This window comes from Aptenodytes forsteri, unplaced genomic scaffold (genome assembly GCF_000699145.1).
Source record: "Aptenodytes forsteri isolate BGI_AS27 unplaced genomic scaffold, ASM69914v1 Scaffold33, whole genome shotgun sequence".
Taxonomy (NCBI): domain Eukaryota; kingdom Metazoa; phylum Chordata; class Aves; order Sphenisciformes; family Spheniscidae; genus Aptenodytes; species Aptenodytes forsteri.
The window spans coordinates 2017625-2040029 of NW_008795037.1; the positions used below are offsets into that span (position 1 = coordinate 2017625).

At 43.6% G+C, this 22405-nt stretch overlaps 1 protein-coding gene across 1 annotated transcript in view; it reads right to left on the reverse strand.

Moving 5' to 3' along the window:
• The window catches only part of ZNF423 (zinc finger protein 423), a 195845-nt gene that overhangs the window by 17280 nt on the left and 156160 nt on the right, over window positions 1-22405 (reverse strand). The window contains exons 5-6 of the mRNA XM_009276708.2: window positions 6876-7007; window positions 5167-5282 (exon numbers count right to left, since the gene is read on the reverse strand). Coding sequence (XP_009274983.1) covers window positions 5167-5282; window positions 6876-7007 — 248 coding nt within the window. The remainder of the gene's footprint in view (window positions 1-5166; window positions 5283-6875; window positions 7008-22405) is intronic.

Here is a 22405-nt window from a genome sequence, read left to right on the forward strand (position 1 = left end):
AAAGAAAAAGGTGAAACTAGAATAAGTGGGAGGAGGGGGGGGGGGGGAAGGGAAGGATAGATAACAGACTCTTAAGAGCCTATCAACAACCAAGATGCAAATATATAAATTCTGTTTAAAAGAAAAAAAATGGATTTTACTTGCAGAAAATTAATTCTACACATAATTTTGTGTGCGCTTCATATGAAGCTTGGAGAGAGCTTGGTTTGTTTCCAGCGAGAAGCTCCCAGTGTTTAACATCTAAGTCACACGTAAGTTCTGAAATGCAGCAAAAGTTACGTTAAGTGAAAATACTGCCTTGAGATAGAGCCACGTTTCAGGTCCCATTTGTCCTGCCATCCACACACTCCCCCAGGGAAAAATATTTTCTGCAACTTCATCAAAATGCCATAGATTTGCTTTTCTCTCACTGACTGTATGGACACTGGAGCCCAGAAGCACTGAGATATTTCAGAGTGTTGCGAGCACATAGGGCTGTTCGGAAGAAAAATTTTATTCCTATTAAAGTAAGCTTTCTTGTACCCCCAGGAAGTAGGTAAAGCCCATTTTTCAAGTAGGAGCTGGAGACATTAACCACTAAAAGATTTTGAATAGCTGGGTACAGACCCAAAATTGCTTAAGTCTTTCTTCAGTGCTCTGACCCTTGGTGGTAAACTGAGCCCTTAGATGTAGCCCTGTAGATTCACCTGGGTGCAGGTGGGTCACATACAAGCCAAGAGGCTCTCATTCTCCCCACGTGCTTTAGGGGACACTGTTGTACCCAGATGGCCCCAAGGACCACTGGCATGAGCAGCTGGAGATGTTGCTCCTCATCGCCCACTTCCAGGGAAGCCACCACAGGTACAGAGCAGCATCTTAACATCCCCCATCGGGCCACATCAGACTATGTGGTGGCTCGCTGCGGTGCCCCGCTCACCTGGACAGGATGCAGCCCTCTATAGGAGACACATCTAACATCGAGCTGACATTAAAAGCAGACTTAAAAAAAGAAAACCTGCTTAGGGCTTGATCTGCTGTAATCAGCGGAAAGAATCCCAAGGACTTTGATGTGGACCAAATCAAGCCCCTGGAGGATGTTCATGGTAAATCATTATTAATATAATGAGTGCAATTTCTGTGCAGCAGCTCATGCCTGTTTATGGATATATGAAAATTGCCAGCTTTTCACATAAAATGAAATGAGGAGGGAGACAGACCACAGCGTTAGCCAATGAGCCATAGTAGCCACTCTCCTTTTGATATGTATACGTTTAAAGAAACTGAGCACTTAAAATGACAGCAAATTCCTCCGGTGAAGTTCCCTTAATTTAGTGGTTTGACATATCTCCAAATCTGAACAGGAAAGCAAGCCCTTTATTCATAGCAGGCAATAAAACACCTGAACACCTGTGCTAGGAAAGACCTGGCAGGTACCCTGCTCCCTTGGTACCTGGATTATTTGCGCGTTGTTTATTATATCCCTTGCCTTAGTTTTCATCAATTGTAATCATTTAGGAGGAAACGGTATGATTAACAGTACACAAGCAAACAGCAGGAATTTAATCCTTTAAATGCAAATACTTCATCGGTTATGTGATGGCTCCTTGGAAAAAGCAGTGTGGCAAAAGCGTACCTATGAAAATCCTCCTTAAGTTTCCTCTGAAAACCACTGCTCAGTCACAATTTGCTTAATGTAATTCTCGATGCAAGCAATTGAGGAGGTATATTTCCCAGCTGTGAATAACACCACAAATATAACTCTCAGCACCCATTATGTGTCATAATTTCTGACCCATCTTCGGTGTTGGCAGGGCTCCCTGCTAGGTTTTAAATAGTAAAGGCCAAAATGTCAGTTGTCAGAGCTAGCTCATCTCCCACGTCTGGATGCCCTGTGTGCTGCTGTGGCTCCAGCTGCCTGTGAGAAGCGGGCATGCAGTGGCCAGCAGCTCCTGACACAGGTCCTAGAGATGGGGCTCTGTTTGAAAGGGTTCTGCCCTAGGCATGAGGAACCCCCCAAACCTCCACCTCTACACTTGTTTCAGTAAGCATGTTTCAGTAGGGGGAATGAAATGCCATAGCCTTGGTGTTCTACACATTAGCTATAAATTTACTTTTTTCCAGGAGATTTTCATCATATTCATAGCTGTCAATCTCACAAACTGAGGATGTGAAAAATGCAGAGCTGCCAGCACTTCCTCTTTTGCCCTAAGGGTACGTGGGGTTATCACACATACTGTTTCCTTTGTGTTTCATACTTAACCTTACCATGTTTTCTTTCCTTATTTCCAATGAGATAACGTAAGCAGTTAAATAACATTCTCTTTCCTTTTCTTCTGGCAGTATCATCAAGGTAACCTCACTGACTCATCGCTCCAGATTCACACCAGAATTTCCACTGTTTATAAGTTGAGCTCAGTTCCTCAGAGCTTTCTTAAGCCTTGGTTTTACAGCTCCATCAGATGGTGTAAACTTCAAAACATAAACCTACATTAAAATACAACTACTAGTTCAGAAGTGAAAAGAGGGTTTGATTGCTTCCAGGGCATTACGCTGCCAAAGCAGTATTTGCACCAAGCCCTAAAAGGACGTTTACAGTGGCAACGTTTCTTACCACATGGCACACACATGCCCTTCTGGGCTTACTTGGTGTTTACCCTGTTTAAAGAAATGTTCACAAATCAGCGGGGCTAATTCATGCCGCTCCATGACATCTCTAAAAGTTACCTTTTCCCTGTGCTGCCTGTCACTTTCCCCACCCTCTTTGTTTTTCTTGCTTTTCTGTAAGCACCCCACTCTGAATTTCTTCTTGAAATAGTTGAACGCTCAATTATTTAAAAAGTATTTTCAGTGGTTTCACTTAAAAATACAAAGGAGTAAAACAAAGCGTAGGTTCAGATTTTGACACCAGTTATTTTACGCCAGTGGGAAAGCAAGATCAAAACTGAAAAGTCAAATTCATCAAGCGGAACCCCTTGATGGATGGTGATTTGCCCACATAAGAACAATTGCACAGTGAAGAGACTGAAAGGTTTATGCAAATTTAACCCTAACTAGCAGGTGAACAACTGGTTCACTAAAATACTACTAAGTCTTCATTACTCAACAAAAATATAACCAGCAGTTGAGGAATTTAGAGCAGGCAGCTTACACATCAGAAACTGATGAGATAATCGTGCCAAGGCAGACTGGTTCAAAAGTCTTGAGCATTTCTAACTGATTTATACACACATTTTGTGTCCTCCTTGGCTCAGGTATTTGAATTAGTCTGGTTCACTAAAATACTACTAAGTCTTCATTACTCAACAAAAATATAACCAGCAGTTGAGGAATTTAGAGCAGGCAGCTTACACATCAGAAACTGATGAGATAATCGTGCCAAGGCAGACTGGTTCAAAAGTCTTGAGCATTTCTAACTGATTTATACACACATTTTGTGTCCTCCTTGGCTCAGGTATTTGAATTAGTAAAATCCCTGGCATCAAGTAAACACACATTTCTGAGTCACCGCTGAAATAAAGACTAAAACTGTGCAGCTAAGTATTGAATTTTCGTTCAGCCAGCACCATTCAAAACTACTTGTGTAATTATTACGAGCACAGAAATTTTAAATGCACACAAATCCTGCATAAAAACTGGAAAATTACAATCATAATTTATCTGATTAAAGCTGCTATTTGCAGCAATTTTGCAACGCACAACACTTCAGAATTGAAACACTATGTAATTAAAACTGTTAATTGCAAAAAAGGGCTGCTGTTAAGACTATAATTTAACAAGGTTCTCTTATTTGACCATCTGATTTTAAAGGTTAATGCAGTGACCTAGAAAGCCAGTGTGCCCATTTTAATTGTGCTGGCATTTTGACCAAACACCACTTTAAAGGAAAAATGGGAGGAAAAATCAGAGCTGGCTTTGCAAGCCACTGTTGCCTTCATAGAATAGTTCGTTCATAGTAAGAACACACAAACCCAAAATCTGCTGACTTTATTAAAATATTAACAAGGTATAGTTAAAACTTTTGTACACTTATGCAAATCAGGTTGCTAGAAAAAGGGAAAGAGGAGATTCCCCTGGGAGGGAAAAAAAAAAAAAAAATCAACAAAGTGAAAAGATCAACCATCCTTCCACAGCATGACAGCACGACACAAGAGGCAGCAGCTTGGGAATTCAGCAAGATAAATAAAAACCCTCCAAAGTTTAAGTAAATCATGGTTTATAAAGCTAATAGATTTAAATGAAGCATACGGTACCATTCTATAAAAAGATCACATTTGCCAGGGGACATTAGCAGTATTTCGGTAGCCTTCTACACAGGTAAGATATGCCTGAGGACGACAGCCAGGGCGGGCACCTCCCTACGAGCTCTTTGGAAGGGCAAGCTCCGGCAGTCCATTCCCCGCGAGGTATCAGGCGCACACGCCATGGAGTTTTCAGCATCTACGTGGGCTTAGCACCAAAGGTATCAGTGTGATTAAAACCCCAGCCTCACCAGCATGGCTCCAAGGTGGCCCCTGGGGCCAGGGTCCCGAGAGCAGCTGCAGCAGCATGCCCAGGTCAGGGTCCGGCCCCTCCGAAAGGCTTGCTGCACCTGGGAATGGGTGCGGGCCAAGCACCGGCTTTGCAGGGGCTAAAACTGCTGTGGCTCCCAGTACCACCAGGGAAACTGGCATGTAACACCTGGTTTGCAGAACCTGCAGCTTATTAATGTGCTAGTGCCTCGGTGGAGCTTCTAATTAAGCATCGTGTTGAGCTGCATCCACACTTTGCTCTCATACCTGGGTAGGGAGAATTCCTTTACTTCTGACTTAACAGTGAAGAAGGGGAGGGGGCAGCCTACCATTTGCTTAGTCTTTGTATGTTAATCAGTGCCTAAATTATTAATAGAGAAAAAGAAATTATTTACAAGGTGTTTGACGTAAACATGTCAGGATGCAGCAATGCTACTGTCAAGAGAAATACTCATAAAGAATCATGGTATCTGTCTTGTCTTATTTATTTATTCCAGCCATGTTTCAGAGACCCCTTTCTCCTGATAGCACCTGGGGACGCAGGAGGAGACAGAGACTGTTTAAGGGCAGAAGAGACCATACTGAGGGTATATACCTTTTCTAAATGCTGCACAAGGGTGATGGTTGCACAGAGAAATCAACAGCTTTAGCTTTGCTTTTACTCCTGTTGTAAACATACCTGAAGCTCTGTTTGAAAGAAGAACTTCTGTGGGCACTGGGAACAGTCGTAAATTTTATCTTCCTGCCCGTGGACTGCAAAGATGTGCTGCTGCAGTTTGTTTGCCTGTACAAAAACTGAAACAACATCGTACGATTAGTTAAGATTGCTTCATGTAAGGCATCTTTTCTTGAACTACACTTTCACGATTGCAAAGACTCTGAAAAGTCCAAGGATATCTGCCAGAGAAGTGCCGATACACTTGGTTCAGCAGAATTTCCTTACAAGTAGTCAATTTAGAGTCTCCAGGCTGACAGTCAGCTTACTTCTAACAGAGTTTAAATCCTGTATGGATTTTTGATATTTCACATAAAGCTAACACTGTCCGCAGGTAACTGGAAGAACTCAATCATCAGACTAAAGAGAGGACGTCACCGCTCCTGCAGGGAGCCCTGGGCCCACGGCAGGTGCATCGGATGCATTTTTAATGCAGGACAACTGGGCCAGGAGAAGCCTTGATGGCTGCTCTGGAAGACACATGGCCCAGAACAGCATTTCTGGCAGACACGTGAATCTGAAAGGCAGCCTTGTCACAATTTTTAGAACTTTTAAATGGGTTGTCCGTTCAGTATTAAAAAAAAGATTATGATTTAACATCACAAATATCACAGCATCTGCATTATGATTTTGAATCAACAATTATTCTGACTTTATCAAGTGAAATTTAGAAGTGAAACATATTGAACCCCAAGTTTTAGCTGGTTAAAAATATATCTCATTTAATTTTTGTCTCATTTTACATGAATGATCATCAGTATATGAAAATAGATTCTTCAGTGGAATTAAACACGTGCTCAAAGAGTTATTTTACAGCACATTTCAGGAAAGGATAAATTAACTCCAAGCTCACACAAAAAGCAGGTTCTCAAATTGTGGGCCAAACCCTAAGGAGCATGGATTTGCCTTGCTCCCACTGAAGTTAAAGGAATCGCAGGTGCTGCTGTGCCCCTTTACTGACAACAGGTCCACAGTCACATGTATGCAATCTTCATCTCTCAAGCAGTTTGGAAACGTAGATGTTAACTACTGTTTTGAGGAGCATATAAAAGGCAGCCTTTAACATGCATCCTGCAGATTCTTTAAGCGAGATCACCCAAGATCATTTGCATTGGTGAGACAGCTTAAAATGAAGTACAGAGAAGGAATACCTAGCAGGCCCTCAGACAGGAGTTAGAAATGTGCCACCATGAGCAAACTAGCCTTAAAAAAGAACTCTAGAGAGCAGCTCACAAAACTATACACTTGTAAAATTTGGTCTTCTCAAACCTTTACTCACGTGAGCCTCACCACCGTGAGCGGACTAAGCTACCTGGCCTTTAAAGGGTCCTTGCTCAGGTGAATAAGGGCTTGCAAGAGCCGGTCCCTACCTTGCAAGTCCTACACTTGGAAGCACATTGCACCTTTGAGCCACAAGGTACAATTTAAAAGGCTTCAAACTGAGGGGGGGGCAATGCAGAGCCCGCCGCATGCGGCAGTGCGGCTCGGTGTCAAACACCACAATGCTGCTCTTCAGAGCGAGCCCCAGTTTCAGACAGACAATATTTTGAACATTTCCAAGCACAGTATTTCTTTTTCCCAAGGGAAGGAATACAGTATTTTACAAATCCCCCGACTGTCATTTCTGGATCAAGCCATGCACGCTGAGGCTTGTCTTGGCCTCCCTGTCTTACCTGTGAAACAAACAGGGCATTTGAATGTGCCTCCCATCCCCTCAAAGCTGTGCTCAATCAGGTGACACAGGAGCTTTGCCGGAGAGTCAAACATCTGGTTACACAGCTTGCACTCATGATTGATGCCTTCCTCTGCAAGGTTCAAATGATACAACTTGTTAGTGACATAGCAGATTAGCGTCGGGGATGCAGCAGTTGGTGAGAAACGCCTGTGCCGGCGCGCAAGACTTCAAGGAACCGCAGACATTGCCACGGCTCCGGCCTCATCAGAAAAGCGGATCGAGTCGCTCGCGCGAGGCATTCAGGTGTACAACCCCCAGTCGCATTTAGGGGCGTTGATTTTCAGCTGCGATGAAAGCAGTGCTGCGATCAACCCGCCGGGAACCCACGCGCCTGCTCCCAGGCTCGTGACAGCACTGCAACGCTCCACCTCGCGCCCTACCACAAAGGGAGAGCATCCCTGCTCTGCGTATAGATTATTAAATTCATTTTAAATGCTGTTTGACTATTTAACAGTGTGAATTCAACCAACAACACTGAAAGTGGGCTGAAATGCCACCTTCACCTCAGATTACACTGCAAATATACAGGAGAGGAAGAAACTATCAGAGAATAGCAGAAGCCCAGAGCAGTGTCAGCCTCAATTTTATATCTCTTGGCTTTTTCCAAGCTGAAGAGACCATTAAAGGTATTTAAATGTCATTTGAAAGTGTAATTTCCATGTCATATATCTTAAGCACTGAATACATAGAGCTCATTTTAAATGCCCCTATGTTCTAGCTGAACTCGTAGGCAAATAATAATAATTACTATTGTTTCAAGCCTACCACTTTTGCAAGATGATATGTTTCTCTGTTTACTGACGTTTGTGAGTTTGGGTGCAGCTGGGCCTTTTTCTGAGGTACTGAAGCCATGTTAAAGCAATTTACACACATAAAATGAAACATTCCTTTAGTTTTCTTGAAGTGAAGGAGGGAGTGGTAGAAATTTAGACAACACAATGTACAGTTTATATAAATAAGAAAACACCTAAAATTTAAAAATTTTGCTGATTCTTTTTGTAAATGCTTCCTGAAAATGTGTCTTTCCTTCATTGTGGCAGCACAGGTGAACTTCTCATGAAAACCTATTTTAAAAACTAAAGAAATTCTATCTTTTGATGTATATTCGACTATTTTTATAGCTTCAAATCTCACCAACTTCAATTTTTAGTTCCAAGACACCTAAGAAGTGACTACATTGTACTATGAACTAATCTCTTGCCAAATGCATTTGGATCTTGCGAATAATGCGACCCTTCAGAAGCATGGTCTTTACTTACAATTGCTTTAAATTAGCTTTTTACATCTTTACAAGGGCTAAACCAGAGCAAAATTATTGTTTTCTATAAGGCCTTTGGTACTCTCAGTATCACAAAGCCCTTTTACAAGGTAGGGAGTTAGGTGCCAGAGCAGGCAAGCAGCAGGGCTCTGTGCAGAACGCTGGGCACAGCCCGTGCCTGGGCGCACGGTGGCTCTCGCACATTTGCACCTTGGCACATTTGCAGCTGGAGGCAATTCCCAGAGTACGCAGGCCTTGAAGGGCTCTCCATGCAGCATGAAAAATAACAATAATTTAAAAGAAAAAATCTCCGTGCAGCAGCACGTGCCGGCGGGGGGCGGGGCTGCCTGTGCCGCCTCGAGGCCAGGTGGGCTCTGGAAACCCATGTGGCCATGGGTGCTCTGCCCTGCACAGCAGTGGTGGCATGCAGGGCGAGAGCAGGGTGCTGATGGCAAGTGCTGGCACCTGAGCTGCAGTCAGGGAGGAAGAGGCTGGATGGAGAGAAGTAAACAGGCAGGTTGGGAAGGAAGTAAAAAGAGAAAAGGAAAGGGAGGAAAGAGTCAAGAACAGAAAGAAGAAAGGGCTGGTGGCTCCATGGCAGCAGCTCCACAAATTCCCTGGGCAGCCATAACAGGGTACTGGAATATTTCTAGGACGCAACAAGGTTTGCAATTCTCTGTTTGGGCAGCCACCACAGATGGGCACATCGCACTCACTGATGGATGGGTTCCAAAACCTGACCCTCTCCCCTCGCTGTAGCGTAAGGCTGGCTTCTCCCATCAGAGCCTCGCCTGAAAAGTTTTGGCTTTGTGTGATCCTTGCAGTCTGCTCCGGAGGGGAGGAAAGATGGGGAAGGGAGACGTGCCTATGTGCCTTGCGCTGAGCATCCTGAGCATGCCCAGCCACACAGCTGTGTACAGCAACCAAATGCTGCAATAAACCTGGAGAGGACAAAGCAGGTACTGGGGGGAATGGAACAAATTCCTTCTACGAGTAAATCAGAGAAGTCACGTTTGACATTAATTTTCTACCCTCCACATACTGGGTATTTGGAAAACAGTGATTCATGTACAGCCTATGGTCCTGTGTGAGCACATGTGTTCATAAATACGGACAGACACATACTGCTGATTAGATGACTGCTCCTTTTGCAGCCTAAATACTTATAATTTCAGTAAAATTAAAAAACCAACAATGCTCAAGCATTTCAATTGAAGTATATTCTTACAAGCTTGGTATGTTTAATTAGGTAACAGATATTGTGTATTTTCTTGGCTGATCCCTGCAGTATTTTAAATAGTTAAACCCATAACAAACAAACTAAAACTCGAATGAAAAATAATAAAACATAATGGGTTCCTGCAGATCTGGAAATTTATCCCACTCGAGGCAAGACCTTTTGATTTGCAAATCCACTTCTGAATTATAAGGCCTTCTCCTCACCGGTGGGGGTTTTTATTCCACTCCCACAGGAGTCCATTATGTATTTCTTGTGTCTATAAAACCATCCAGGAAGAAAAAAGGGGGAAAAAAGTACCATGGTTAGCATGACAAACGTTTCTCTTTTCATGCCTGTGTATTCAAAATATGAAAATGCCCAAAGATATAGATAGAATTGCTGCTATAATCACTCTCTCCTCTATGGCATTTTACAGCATATTATTTTACACAGAAACACAGCGCATGTATAGGGATACTCAGTCACCTTTGGAGAATAACTTCCTTGAATTATATAAGATCATATAGGTACATGCAAGGCAGCTTTTTGACAATGTGGCGTGACAGCCAATGCCCCAGTCAAACGTGTGGCGCTGGGCGTTAGCAACAGAAAACATATAATAGTTTCCCTCATTTTTATTCCCCCCACTTTTTTAAAAAAAAAAAAAAAAAAAACCAAACATGACAAGCATCTATGAGAGACCTACATAACTCAAGTGAATTATGCAGCCCCTCTCATTTGTAAAATAAAATGCAGATTTTTACAGCTTGCTGTGCTAGATCTTCTCCCATTTCTCCATAAGTGTATCTGTGCGGGGATCAATTGATTACAGGACTAAACAAGCAATGCACAGCAAACAAGAATCTTGGGTTTCTTGCCTTTTTTTTTTTCCTGAGCTCAAAATAATAAGCATTAATTTTACAGTTCATTTCTCAAAAAAATAGTAGGATGTGCTCTTGTTTAAAACAAGTAGGCCTGCTGGATTCTGTCAGGCTGAAACTATGTCAGGCCAAAAGAGGAACAGAGCGCTTTGTGTAAAAGTATCATGGGGAGATGATAGTATCCTGTAATGTTTTCAGTACCTACTTTTGTCTCCAAAAGCATTTGATCCCTGGCAGACACATACTTATTTCCATACTGGTCTTGAGGGAAGCCGGTAGGAATGAGAGCTGATTATCTGAATCCTGAAGGTGAAACCTGGGTGGTGCCCACTGATGTCAAAGGCAGGCATTTGTATAAATTTGGAGGTACGTAATTTACTGCCTGTTAGCGAGGATTAGCAGGTTGCGCAGACCCAGCTGAACTGCAGTGGCAAAGCACATCGCTCATTGTTCCCAAGTTCGGATGCGTTTGCAGGATAGTTTTAAATATGTTGATGGGGTGCTTAGTAGCACTTACACTGTCATTCTGCCCATTTTAGAATGGGAATATGTTTCTCCATAAAGCTATTCTGCTGCAGCAATGTGCATTTAATACATATTACAATGAGTCTCTAAGCCTCTAAGAGAACCAACACTAGCAGCCTCCCGGCGAGGATGCAGTATAATTAATAACGCTGTATTAAATCCATGTACTGTATCAGCTGCATTTCTAATTATAACTATATTAATGGCAATATAAAAGTACACATTAACACTGTCGTGTACCGACATGTTATCACACCAATAACAAATAAGAGATTTGAAGAATAAAAATCAAGATAGCATTGTCTTTACTGTTAGTTAAAACTTCTCTCCTCAACTTGATTTAATAAAGCAAAATTTTCCCTTATGGAATAACCACAATAGTTGTAATTTGAGAGATCATGTAAGACAATCTGATGCTCGCTCCTGACAACATGTACATCCCATACTATAGCTTCCCGGACCAGTATATTTCTACTCCACTGCAGCAAATTAAGGCAATAAAGGGGACTATCTTTCCTGTACTCAGATGTACACATCCATGAGTTAACTGCACTTTTAATGAACTTTGAAATACTGTAATTCAGTGTAAGAAAGCATTAATATACTGTGTTCACAGAGAACCTTCTCCTGTCCATTATATCATAAACCTGGTAGAATTAAATGGGCCATGTGCTCTAATTATAATAGAAATAAATAGAAATTGGAATGAACACAGGGAAATAAAATGAAAACTGCATGGAGCTGTTTATGCAATTCATTTCCCAGTAAATAAGTAAGCAAAGGGAAAAATTTACGACATAAGAAAAGCAGGAGCTTCCCCAGTAATTTTTTCCATGTGGCTGTGAAGGAGCAAGAGGCTGGGACCAGGGTAGGATGACAGTGATGGACACCCCCCTCCAAAACAAAGCCTGCAGAGAAGCACTTTAACCGCTCGCCTGGCTGGCCCACTGGTTTTCATTAAAAACAATCCAACGATGGAGGTAAAACCAAGGACTGAGAACACGATGCGACTGCTACGAGGGGATGGCAAATTTGCAGATGCTCACATCGGATGAAGACGACATCTGCTGTACAAACAACATTTCTTCATTGCCATTGCTGTCTAAGCCCTTGACCTGCTATACAAACCATTTGGACCACATCGCTCCATTACATTTTTGTAATTAATCCCAGAGGACGTAGCCGAGCCCCTCCCTTGCCAGTGGGGCAGCTGCAGGGCGAGGGGACCCCACGCTCCTGCCCCGGCGTGGGCCAGCGGCACAGAGCCGCTCTGCGGCAGGGTGCCCCAGCGATTAGGCAGCCCGGGCGGTGAAAGGCAGCGGATTGATGGTGTGGCAGCAGAAATGTCACCTGGGGAGCTGGGTGCCGTCCTCCCAGGGATGCTGGAGGTCAGTTACTATGGCAACGCCGAATGAGCTCAACCTTGTAACTGACCCTTATCTTTTTTTGATCTGTGGCCCACTTGGGACCTTGGCTGGAAATCAACTGGAAAATAATCTGGTCACATATCAGAAAGAAAACTATCTATACTTATTTATCCAGGTAGAGCTCATATCTCCCTTTGACGACTCTGCCAGACTAAAGACACCCATCATGTTCCTGCAGCGTTTCATGCGGCTGTGCAGAAACACCCGGCTCCGTGCTGCGAGAAACTGTGCCACCCCCACCCCCACCCACCCACAGATATCTGTGCTCATGGCTCTACTGATATATTGCCAAAATCTTGCCTTGCTCACTGCCCCTGACTTGCCCGTGTGGATAAACATACACCTACACCCCTTCTTGGATGTTTTATTATTTTATGTTAGTATCCACTACTCATTCTTTTGTGCTTTATCTCTCTGCTGAAATACGATTCTGCGTTGAAATATATTTATATCATCTAGAATGGCACAACACTGATGTCTTTTATGAGCTGCAGATTGTTTAATAAAATCTTGCATTCCTGCTTCATCCTTATGACAATTTTACTATTATAAGTTTTCAAGGGATATGAGAGCTGTCCACTGTGGTTAGAAACATCACTTTAATGAAAAATGATAACACAGGGACTTGGATTTTTCTAGAAACTATGTAAGGAAAACCAACAAAAATAAAGAGTTCCCAACGTGCATTCGTGTGTATTTTTGTTGGTTTTCCTTACATTTGCTTTTGGATGAGACTCATTAAAATCAGTTCTGTTCTTCATAGTTTTCCAAGGGATGGGCAGCCCAGACAAGGGTCTGACAGAATGAAAGGGCTGTCACTGTTCCCCAGCTGGAGAATCTCTCTGAGGAAACAGGATTTAGGAAATCAGGGAAGATATTAGGAGACAGAAGCCGCAGGACCTGCTGGCAAACATAGGTGCTAGAGGAAGCGCCTATGGATTCCTGGTAACAAACTCCAAGACTTCTTGTGATGTACTTCTTACACGCATCTGTGGCCTCGAAAGGGTATTCTTTTTCAGGCTAAATTAGCCTAACCACACAACGGGCTTTAAACTCTTTTCATCATCTCAGGGGGCCTCAAGCTCAAAATATGCAGAATTAGATGCCAAATTATTTATAGGGTAGCTTGTAAGTTCACTGTCTCCAGTATATGTCAGTACACTGCAATATTAAAATGACCATTAAAAAGAAGCACAGTCCCAGAGGGACTGGGGATGAGATTGCAGGGAGTTTCCTACCAACTGGCGCCAGCGGTTCCTGCGCTGCTCCAGAGCCCCTCCCTCCCAGCCGCAGGCTGCCTGCGGCCCCTGCCTCCCTCCCAGCCGCAGGCTGCGTGCTGCCCCACTGCACTGCTTCCTAAGGAAGGCTGAACCTCAGACACATGAGATGGGTCTGCCGAGCCTGTCTTCATCAGCTTAATTTTCGGTTTACAAGAAAAATAAAATCTGAAAGTTCAAAGGAGTTCATGGAGTTGTGCATCATCTATCTGCTGACTGCAGAGCCCCAGAGGGACCCCGCCTGCAGAGCTTTATTTTAGATTTAGATATTAATCTGGGAAACTGCATAAAGATAATTTGTAGAAATGCACTACACTTTAGCACAGTAACTTCACACTCTATTAGCCTTTCTCTGAAGATGCCTTTTTTTAATAGCCTGTATTAAAACTTCTTGTGGACTAAAGTCTGATAAGTCTGGCTGTTCCTTCACAATAGATCATTAAGGAATAACTCCAGTGGCTTCCATGGAAGTGCAAAACCCGTACAGGAAAAGAAACACATGCTGCCTTTGAGTGTGCAAGCCCATACACACACACACAGAATGAGTCTGTGCTAACGAACCCCTAAGAACGGCTAGAGGGTAATAAAAACACTGCATTCCCACACAACTCAACCTTAGTCATGTATTTCAATGTTTTGATATGTTCACAGCTGTATTATTTCAAGTTTAATGTCAATACCTGGTGGAACTGAAGTAACACAGCCCTGAATCCAGGCCCACAGCCACACAGCCCGTTCCCTGCACTAGCCTCCCTCGTGCTATCGTGTCGCTTAAACCTGAGTATCCCTTATTACTCCTGGTCTCTTCTCCACTCTCTTCTCTTTCCTGGAAGCAGCTCCCTGCATTGCTACACAGTGGGAATACATCCATCCTCTGATCCTATCGACAATGTCACATCGAAGAGCTCAATACAGACAAACAGCAATAACTACTATCTACTTGGCATCTATTCTTCTTGTGAAATTAAAAATTAAAATTAAAACATCATTATACTCTTATTAAGCATCCCACTGGAATATGCCAATGCTTTTAAAACATGCAAAGCTTTAAACCGAGTTTAAATGGGTGTAAAGCCCTTTTTACTTGTTTTACAGGCCTGGCATGTTCCACAGCCTCAGCACCAGGGCCACCAGAGCCACAAGGTGCCCACTCCCCACCACGTCCCACCCAGACCTCCTGCAGTCCCAGTGTGCATCAACCGTGCTTGCACAGAGGCCCCCAGAGCTGCCAGGACTCGAGCAAGAGCTGCCAAAGGCAAAGCCTTCCCTCTTACTGGCAGTCCCCTCCCCTGCCCGGGCACCTGCGCACAGGGTGGCAGCTGCATCCCGCAGCTACTAGCTTAAAAGCCAAAGGCTGGGTGCATTTTTGTCTGCCCAAAGGCAGGTCCCTAGGGTGGGGATCCAAGTCAGGGCAGCATTCAGCCCTGGCTGCCAGCCCCCTGCGCTAGCTGGGCACACTCGGGATAGCACACGGTACTTTTTAAACACGCGAACTCCTGCTGATGTGTGCCACTGATCTTCAGATTACAGTTTCCCAAGTACGCATTGACATGATAGACTATAAATCTATCACATAAATAATCATCAGATTAATGGTCTTTAATAGTATATAATTAACATGACAGGCTACAAGCCAGTTGTTGTCAACTACACTCAGCAATGCACAGAGTAGGGGAAAGCCATAAACCACTTCCATGATGGCATCAGGGAAGCAGAAAAAAAACTGATAAAAGGAGAGAAAAACAGAACACATAACAAAATGAAAACACTTCTAAATGTACAATTTAACTGAGAAACACCGAAGGTTCTTGCAGGGATCAAAGTGTGATCTTTTGCATCAGCAAAGAAAAATTCAGTTATGCCTGCATTAGTGCAATGCCTCTTGAGCGAGTACAGCTGAACTGGTGCGAGGGGCCTTATTCTGATATTGCAAATTCTGCATAAACATGGAAATATGTATCCAGTAATGTAAACTTTACAGCAGTATCAGCTATGGTCAAATTAAAGCTTATATTAGTATGGATATCTGGGAAATTGCTGCAGTGGGCATAAAGTTGTAAGTGCAAGTGAAAACCAACCGTGAACATTATTTCTGTTGCATATCATCAAATGGCTTGGAGATTGGCCAAATGCTGCACTCCTGTAACATTGGGGCAGTTTGCACCCACTTATTCAGATTAAACAAATGCATTTCTTTTAAATATGAATTCACCTTCTTTTCTTATTAAGAAACAGTACTGTTAGGGAAAAGCCTCTGGTTGAAAATCAATCTCTTATGGTGTTATCAGCTTACGGACCAAAATTCTGAAATTCTTCTTTAAAATACATGCAGACAAGCAAAAAAATGGAAACATCTCTCAGCTTTTTCTTGGGGGGGGGGAGATAGTTACCCGGCTATCTTGACATGATCATTTAGTACAACTACACCAGAGCTCACTTGTTCATATGAGGGCTGAACATACATCACAGCCCAGCCCTGGAGAGGCTCCTGTCCCCAACCCCTACCCCGAGGCACCTCCCTTGCTCCCTCTCCCCATGGACTAGGGCAGGAGCTTGGAGACACAAACCAGTTATTGGAGCTGACGAAATGAGATGCCATTGCCAATAGAGGGAACCAAGGGTGACTAAATAAGGTCTGGCTGGCTAAGATAGCTGACTGATTTTGCATGGCATGAATATCTCTCAAAGCTCATTAAGTGCAAATATGCCCCAAAGAATGAAAAACTCCTATCAGACATATTTTTAAGTCAGGAATCCTAAAGGTGCAGTAACGCATGATATTCCTTAAGGCAGTCAAAAAGAAGAATCTGCATGAAAACAAGAAAATATCTTGAGCATCTCTGCATTATGCAGACATATATTCTTGTATTGTGGGAATATGCACAAGTGAATGTACAAGAGCATCTCCCATTGATGTTGACAGGATTTGCTTGATTAACACTCCACAGTCCAGGTGGAAGTCATACCCTGTAGCAGCTTCATCTCGAATAAGAAGAAAAGTTGTAACCCAGCGACTTTTTGGAAGAGATCTCACTGCCAAGCAATGACTCTGCATAGCACAGACTGTAAAGTTATTCTCGGAAGCACTTATCTAACATACAAACATTGATTACAACACATAAAACCTACTACCAAACTAGTATCACCTTTACATTTGTTCTTTGTTCTGCATGTGAGCCAGCCATCTTGCACCCTTCACATATGACCTAGAGCTGGATTTGTCCAGCACAAGGAGCTGGACAGGCAGCAATGTAACAGTTGCTCTGAGCTCTCCGCAGAGGGCCAGTGCACGCATCCTGTGCAGCTGCGCGGGGCATCAGCGAGTTGGCGACATGGGCAGAAACCTTCTTCCAGGCTCCTAAACTCAAAGTACTTTGGCTTTTGCCTTTGTAAACAAAGCCCTTTCTATTTTATTACGTGAGTAGCTCAGTCAGGCATATGGCTGTTGGCAGATATGCTGTCAGTGCACAAGATGGCCAGCTTGGTTTTATTTATTTTTTTAGAAACACATTTTCTTCATTTTATATGTTATTAGCTTTTTAATCCATTAAGGAAAGCTATGTGCAAACTCTTATGCTGTAGACAGACTCCAAAGAACATATGTGGGCTGTGACAGAAAACTTAGTGTAAGATACAAGGAAAGTCTGTATTTTTGCTCAAATAAAGGGATCTGGAAGTGCCAATCCTACGATAGTGCTGAAGAAGCCCTCTTCCAGCTGCGGGAAAGTGTGAGCATGCCACCATATCAAAACACAGTGACATTCAGGAGGATCTGACGGCTCGTTAACAGTGGAACTCCTACACAGCTATTTTTGCTTAAACTTGCCCAGATCTCAGGCTCATGGCATTGTACAGGTTTCCTGGGCTCCCTGCCACTCCACTCATTCCCAGAAGTTACATTTTTTTAAAAGAAAACCAAGCCCGTGCCCACAAGGCAGCAATAAGAAGTTCCCAGCCAGAGAGGGTAGGCAGGGCCAAGCAGGATGGCATCTTCAGGGCGTGGGCGCAGTAACGAACTGGAGCCATGCAAAAGTGGCTGAGATGACTTGGAAAGGTCCAAAGGTGTAGTAGGATTGCTGTAGAGAAGGGCCTGATGTGCATTCATTGAACTTGAAATAGATTTAGGGGTGTCCACCTAATAAGCCCAGATGAGAAGGAGCATATTCCACAGCCCTGCAAAAGTTACTGAGGAAGAGTGAAAAATGAGGAAAAATCAAGCTGCATTTCAGCTGCTCCCTCAAATAAAATAAGATCCTAAATCAAGCTGTTACTGAGTGAAAAATGAGGAAAAAATCAAGCTGCATTTCAGCTGCTCCCTCAAATAAAATAAGATCCTAAATCAAGCTGTCATGGAGTCCCTGTTTGAACCAAAAAGGAGGAAACAATAAAGGTCTGTCAGAGACCTGCTACCCACCATTTTATTCTTCATTTTTCTTGTGAGCTCTTTTTTTAAGCTCGGATTCAACGATCAGCATTAAGAAGTCGGCATTTACTCCTGTCACCCCAGAGAGGTAGGGAAGATACAATCGTATATATGCAAAATAGGTATGAACTCTGATAACAATACTTTGCCTGTAGGCAAAAATTGACTTTTTAAATGGCAGCCACTATTATAGTGTTAGCCTAAGACCCGCCCTTGCAGGATTTTCCTCTGTTTAATAAAAAAAAGTTACACAGTGATAGGAAAGGCAAGGAATTTGGGCACTGACAATGACAATACAGGGAATGTTTTAGCGGGTGGGGGGAAAAAATCATAAAATAAAAATAAAAGGTCAGTCTGATTAAACTATAAATACACCTGCTGTACCAACATGGAGGGGGTGAAACGGCACTTCTGTAGCCATAGAGGCAGGAAGGAGCTCAACCAAGATCTGTTCCCCAAAGCTCCCTGGTCCCAACCAGCAGCACCCCGAGAGCCCTGGCCTCCGGACACCTTCCACACACAGCACATCCTTGGGGAAAACTGCCTATAGGGGATGGGTCTAAACCAGCGATCTAAGAGACATGCAGCAGACCATGCCTATTCTTTACATTTCTATTCCTTACGATTACCAACAGAAAATGCATTAGTGCACAAGAGAAACTGCAAGAACAGGGCTCCCTTTCTAATCACACCTGAGGCTCGCGAGGCCACAAAGTCCAGCTCCTGGGGGGAGTGCTTTGGGAGACCCGGGATGCCCCTGGTGCCACCTGTGTGCCTGAACCGCCCTGGCAGGCTGCAGGGAGCCGCACCGAGGCCACCCGGCCCCAGCATGACCATCCACCCCTCCCATCACACAACAGCACCACTGGGTCGTGGGGCACATCCCGGGAAGCTGCATGCAGGCAGCGCGGCATGCACAACAGTTGAATCTTTGCAGCTAGATGAGCATCAATTATGCATTGTATCAAAAACCAAAATGCTAGAGCATGGAGCAGGCAATTCAAAGAAGCAGCATGAGCAAATCAAATGCCAAAGAAATGAAAAATATGTCCAAAACTGTGACAGAGCATTCAGCTACTTTTCATGTGACACTGTCAATCATCTGCCATTGAAGAGCTCAAATACTTGGGAAGAGATTACAGAAATATTAAAAGATACAATATTTGTATTTTGAATGTTAATTTGACACAAAGGAGTGTGCATGAGGGAATGTTTATAATCAGCACTCCAATAAACTCACAAATGACTCTAGTATTTTATAAGCTTGTTAGAAACAAATCACTCCCTTAGCTTATATTTACTTACTGATGAATCATAAAAGGCCTCAATACACAAAGAGTAAATTCAAAAATGTTTTCCTCTTGTTTTATCTTCTATGACAATACTGAAACCCTCTCGTTCAGGCTGTGATTCCCAACCATGCCCCTCCTGGTTTTATGGCCAAATATCGATTGCTCCGTAGGAGCAGAGGCAGTTTTGAACCTCAGTTCCTGCCCCCAAACCCCCTGTAAAATAGTTGCCCTGGTCCGGAGCTGAACTGCAGTACCTGGAGTTGCCTCCTGCCCTTGTGCTGCCTGGAGGAGCGGCGAGGGGAGCATGTCCAGTTGTGCGAATTTACGCAGCAGTGAAGCTGCAGTCCAGGTGCTCAGTCTTAAGAGGAAGAGGAGAAGACATGCACACCTCCTGGAGCAATGCACGAGACAGAAGAGCAAAAGCATACAAAAAGAGATTCTGCAATATATTTATAAACCTGCAATGGTCCCAAACAGCTGTATGAACTGCAAAACACATCAACTGCTTCAGTTGGTCTGCAAAGGCACAGGTGAGGTGTCAATACAATACAGGCCCCTATTAACACCCAAACACCCCACACACTGTCGGTGCAATAGCCCAATAATTGACCACAGCTGAAAACCCCTTTTAGCCTCTTTAAAAACACCATGATGCTTTAATGCAATACAAGTCATGCTTCAGCAGACAACGTAACACCTACACTTTCCAAATGCTATTAGTTATATGCCAGCTCAAACCAATAACGCTCTAGCTGCGAGCACAGGAGACCGGTGCTAGCCATTGACTCCTGGCAGTAGCCGTGTTGTGGTACCTATGTATGCCATGAGAGCTGGATTTCACAAGTAATTGCTTCATAGGTCAGCATGCTGGATTCATAAGTGGTAAATAACACAAATGGAGGGAAACAAAAGTTGGCAGAACAATGCCTCATTTTTCTAATGTGGCTAAGTGCTGTGCGCAGTAATGGGAGTGGTGGAGATACTTGCCTTTATGCTCTTATTTACCCGATAGAAAGAATATGGGGATATTCTAACACAGGTTTTTACTTAATGTACAGTTAAGCATTACACAAACATTTTATTGTGGTCTGTAAAGATGATTTATTTACAGTAGCTGAAAAATCATACACCGCATTCAAGCATAAGTGCTTGTGGTAGACACACAAATGCAGAGCGACTTTGCAGAAGTAAATGTAACCTCGGCTTATTATTCTAGATGGCCCTGTTGCTTCATGCACAGGCAAATGCATCTTCATCACCCTTTAAAGACGAACCAAACGCTGCCATGGACCGAGCTGGCTGGACACACATCAGCTCTGTAACTGCATTAAGATGTTGAAGTGAATAAACACAGCCAGGCCTACCCACAGCCCCATCATCTGCTGGCGCTGCTGGAGGGTGAGGCTGTGAACTCAGGAGCGACAGCACAAGCTTGCGGCTGCTCACCCGGCTCCCATTGTGGGAGACCACAGCAGCTTCTCGTAAGATTTTGAGGCGGTTTCTGTAACCTGCCTAGTGCCGGGGCTGGCCTGGTGGTCTCCACAGGATGCCATGAATCACTGCAGTATTGCAGAATACATCAACAAAGGTTGCCTGAATTCGCAGAGCCCCTGCTATTATTAAACATGATTCAGGTATGTATTGAGCTGAGCCAATTAATCATTACAAACATACATACCTTACAGCTTAGGATTCACACTTCCAGAGATAAGATGCTTTTATTTCTAGAAATTTTAATGGCAGCCATGAGAATAATATTATTATTTTTTAACTAGTGCCCAAGCCATAAAACATTGTACAGGAATTTACTAAGTGCAAAGTTGACAAGCAATACACTTTCAAAATCTGCTAATCCTGGAAAATAAAACTCAGGGCTCCAAAGCCATTGCCACATGGCACTCCCACAGCACCATCTGTGATCCTCCAAAGGGACAGAGACCACTAGTCATGGAGCTCAGCTCCCTCACCCACCACTGGCCAGCAGCTGGAGTAAAGGGAAAACCCGCAGATGGAGCGTCCCGGAGATGGTGCTCCGCTATGCGGGCGAGAGGTCTGATGGAGGAAGCCCAGGCAAAGGAAGGTGGAGGGAAGCTCTCCTGGCACGATGCCGCCTGCTGCCGTTCCCTGCACTTCCATACTGCTCCTATGCAAAACTGCCTTTGCCATGGGCTTCCCATTGCTGACTATAACAAAATGCCTCCAGCACCACAGCTGCAAGGTTCTACTCTCTCGGGCATGTCCACATTTTAAAAGTGATGCTGGTATATGAAACTTCAACCACATAAGCCAGTAGCAAGGTTTATAGCCTGTACCTGTGTCTCTGGGGCTGAGCTTAAAGACCAGCACTGCACATGCCACCAGGCAAGGGGGGCTGTACAGCCCCCTGCTCTTCATCCCCAGGTGGTGTGGAGGGATAGGGAAGCACGGCATCTGTAGGGAAGGATTCCTTATACATTGTTCAAACATCAGCACTTCAGCCTGGAGAGAGAACAGTAGGCTAACCCTCAACCACTCAATAAACTTTATGTCTAAAAGGGTGGCAGGAAAACACATACAATTTCTCAGAGAGGAAGAAAATTATTGTGGGCATGTGAAACACAGGAAACAAACAACTGAAGGCAAACCCATACAGGACATGTCTGTTTTCCTTGCAACACCCTGACAAGATGCCATGGTGTGTGTCAGACACCTCAATGCTGTTCAACCTAAAGTCATTGGGATTTTCCCTATGGCCATGGGGTTGCAATTTTAACCCTGTAGCTCCATCTTTGACACTATAGAAACAGAAGCATGAGTTTGAAAAGGAAAGAAGTCACATAATGAAGAACACAGAAAAATACACTTTCAGGTGGGGAAGGGTCATGGCAGTCTAAATGACTGAGTACAAAAAGTGCATTGCTCTTCATTTTTACAGAAGTGTCACAAGTACAGTGCCCTCCAGGATTCTCCTTTGAGTTACGCATTTATTTTTGAAAGTTTCTCTGGAGAAAATGAGCTCCTTAACAAACTAATTGTGAAGCAGGAACATTTCTGGTATTCTTTTTCAGTAAATACATGACATTTCTGAGACCAGTTTGGAAATTCAGTAAGAGCAATAAGTAATAAGTACAGGTGAGTAAGTTATGACCATATGTTAATGAAACACAAGTGCCTTTCTCGTGTGTCA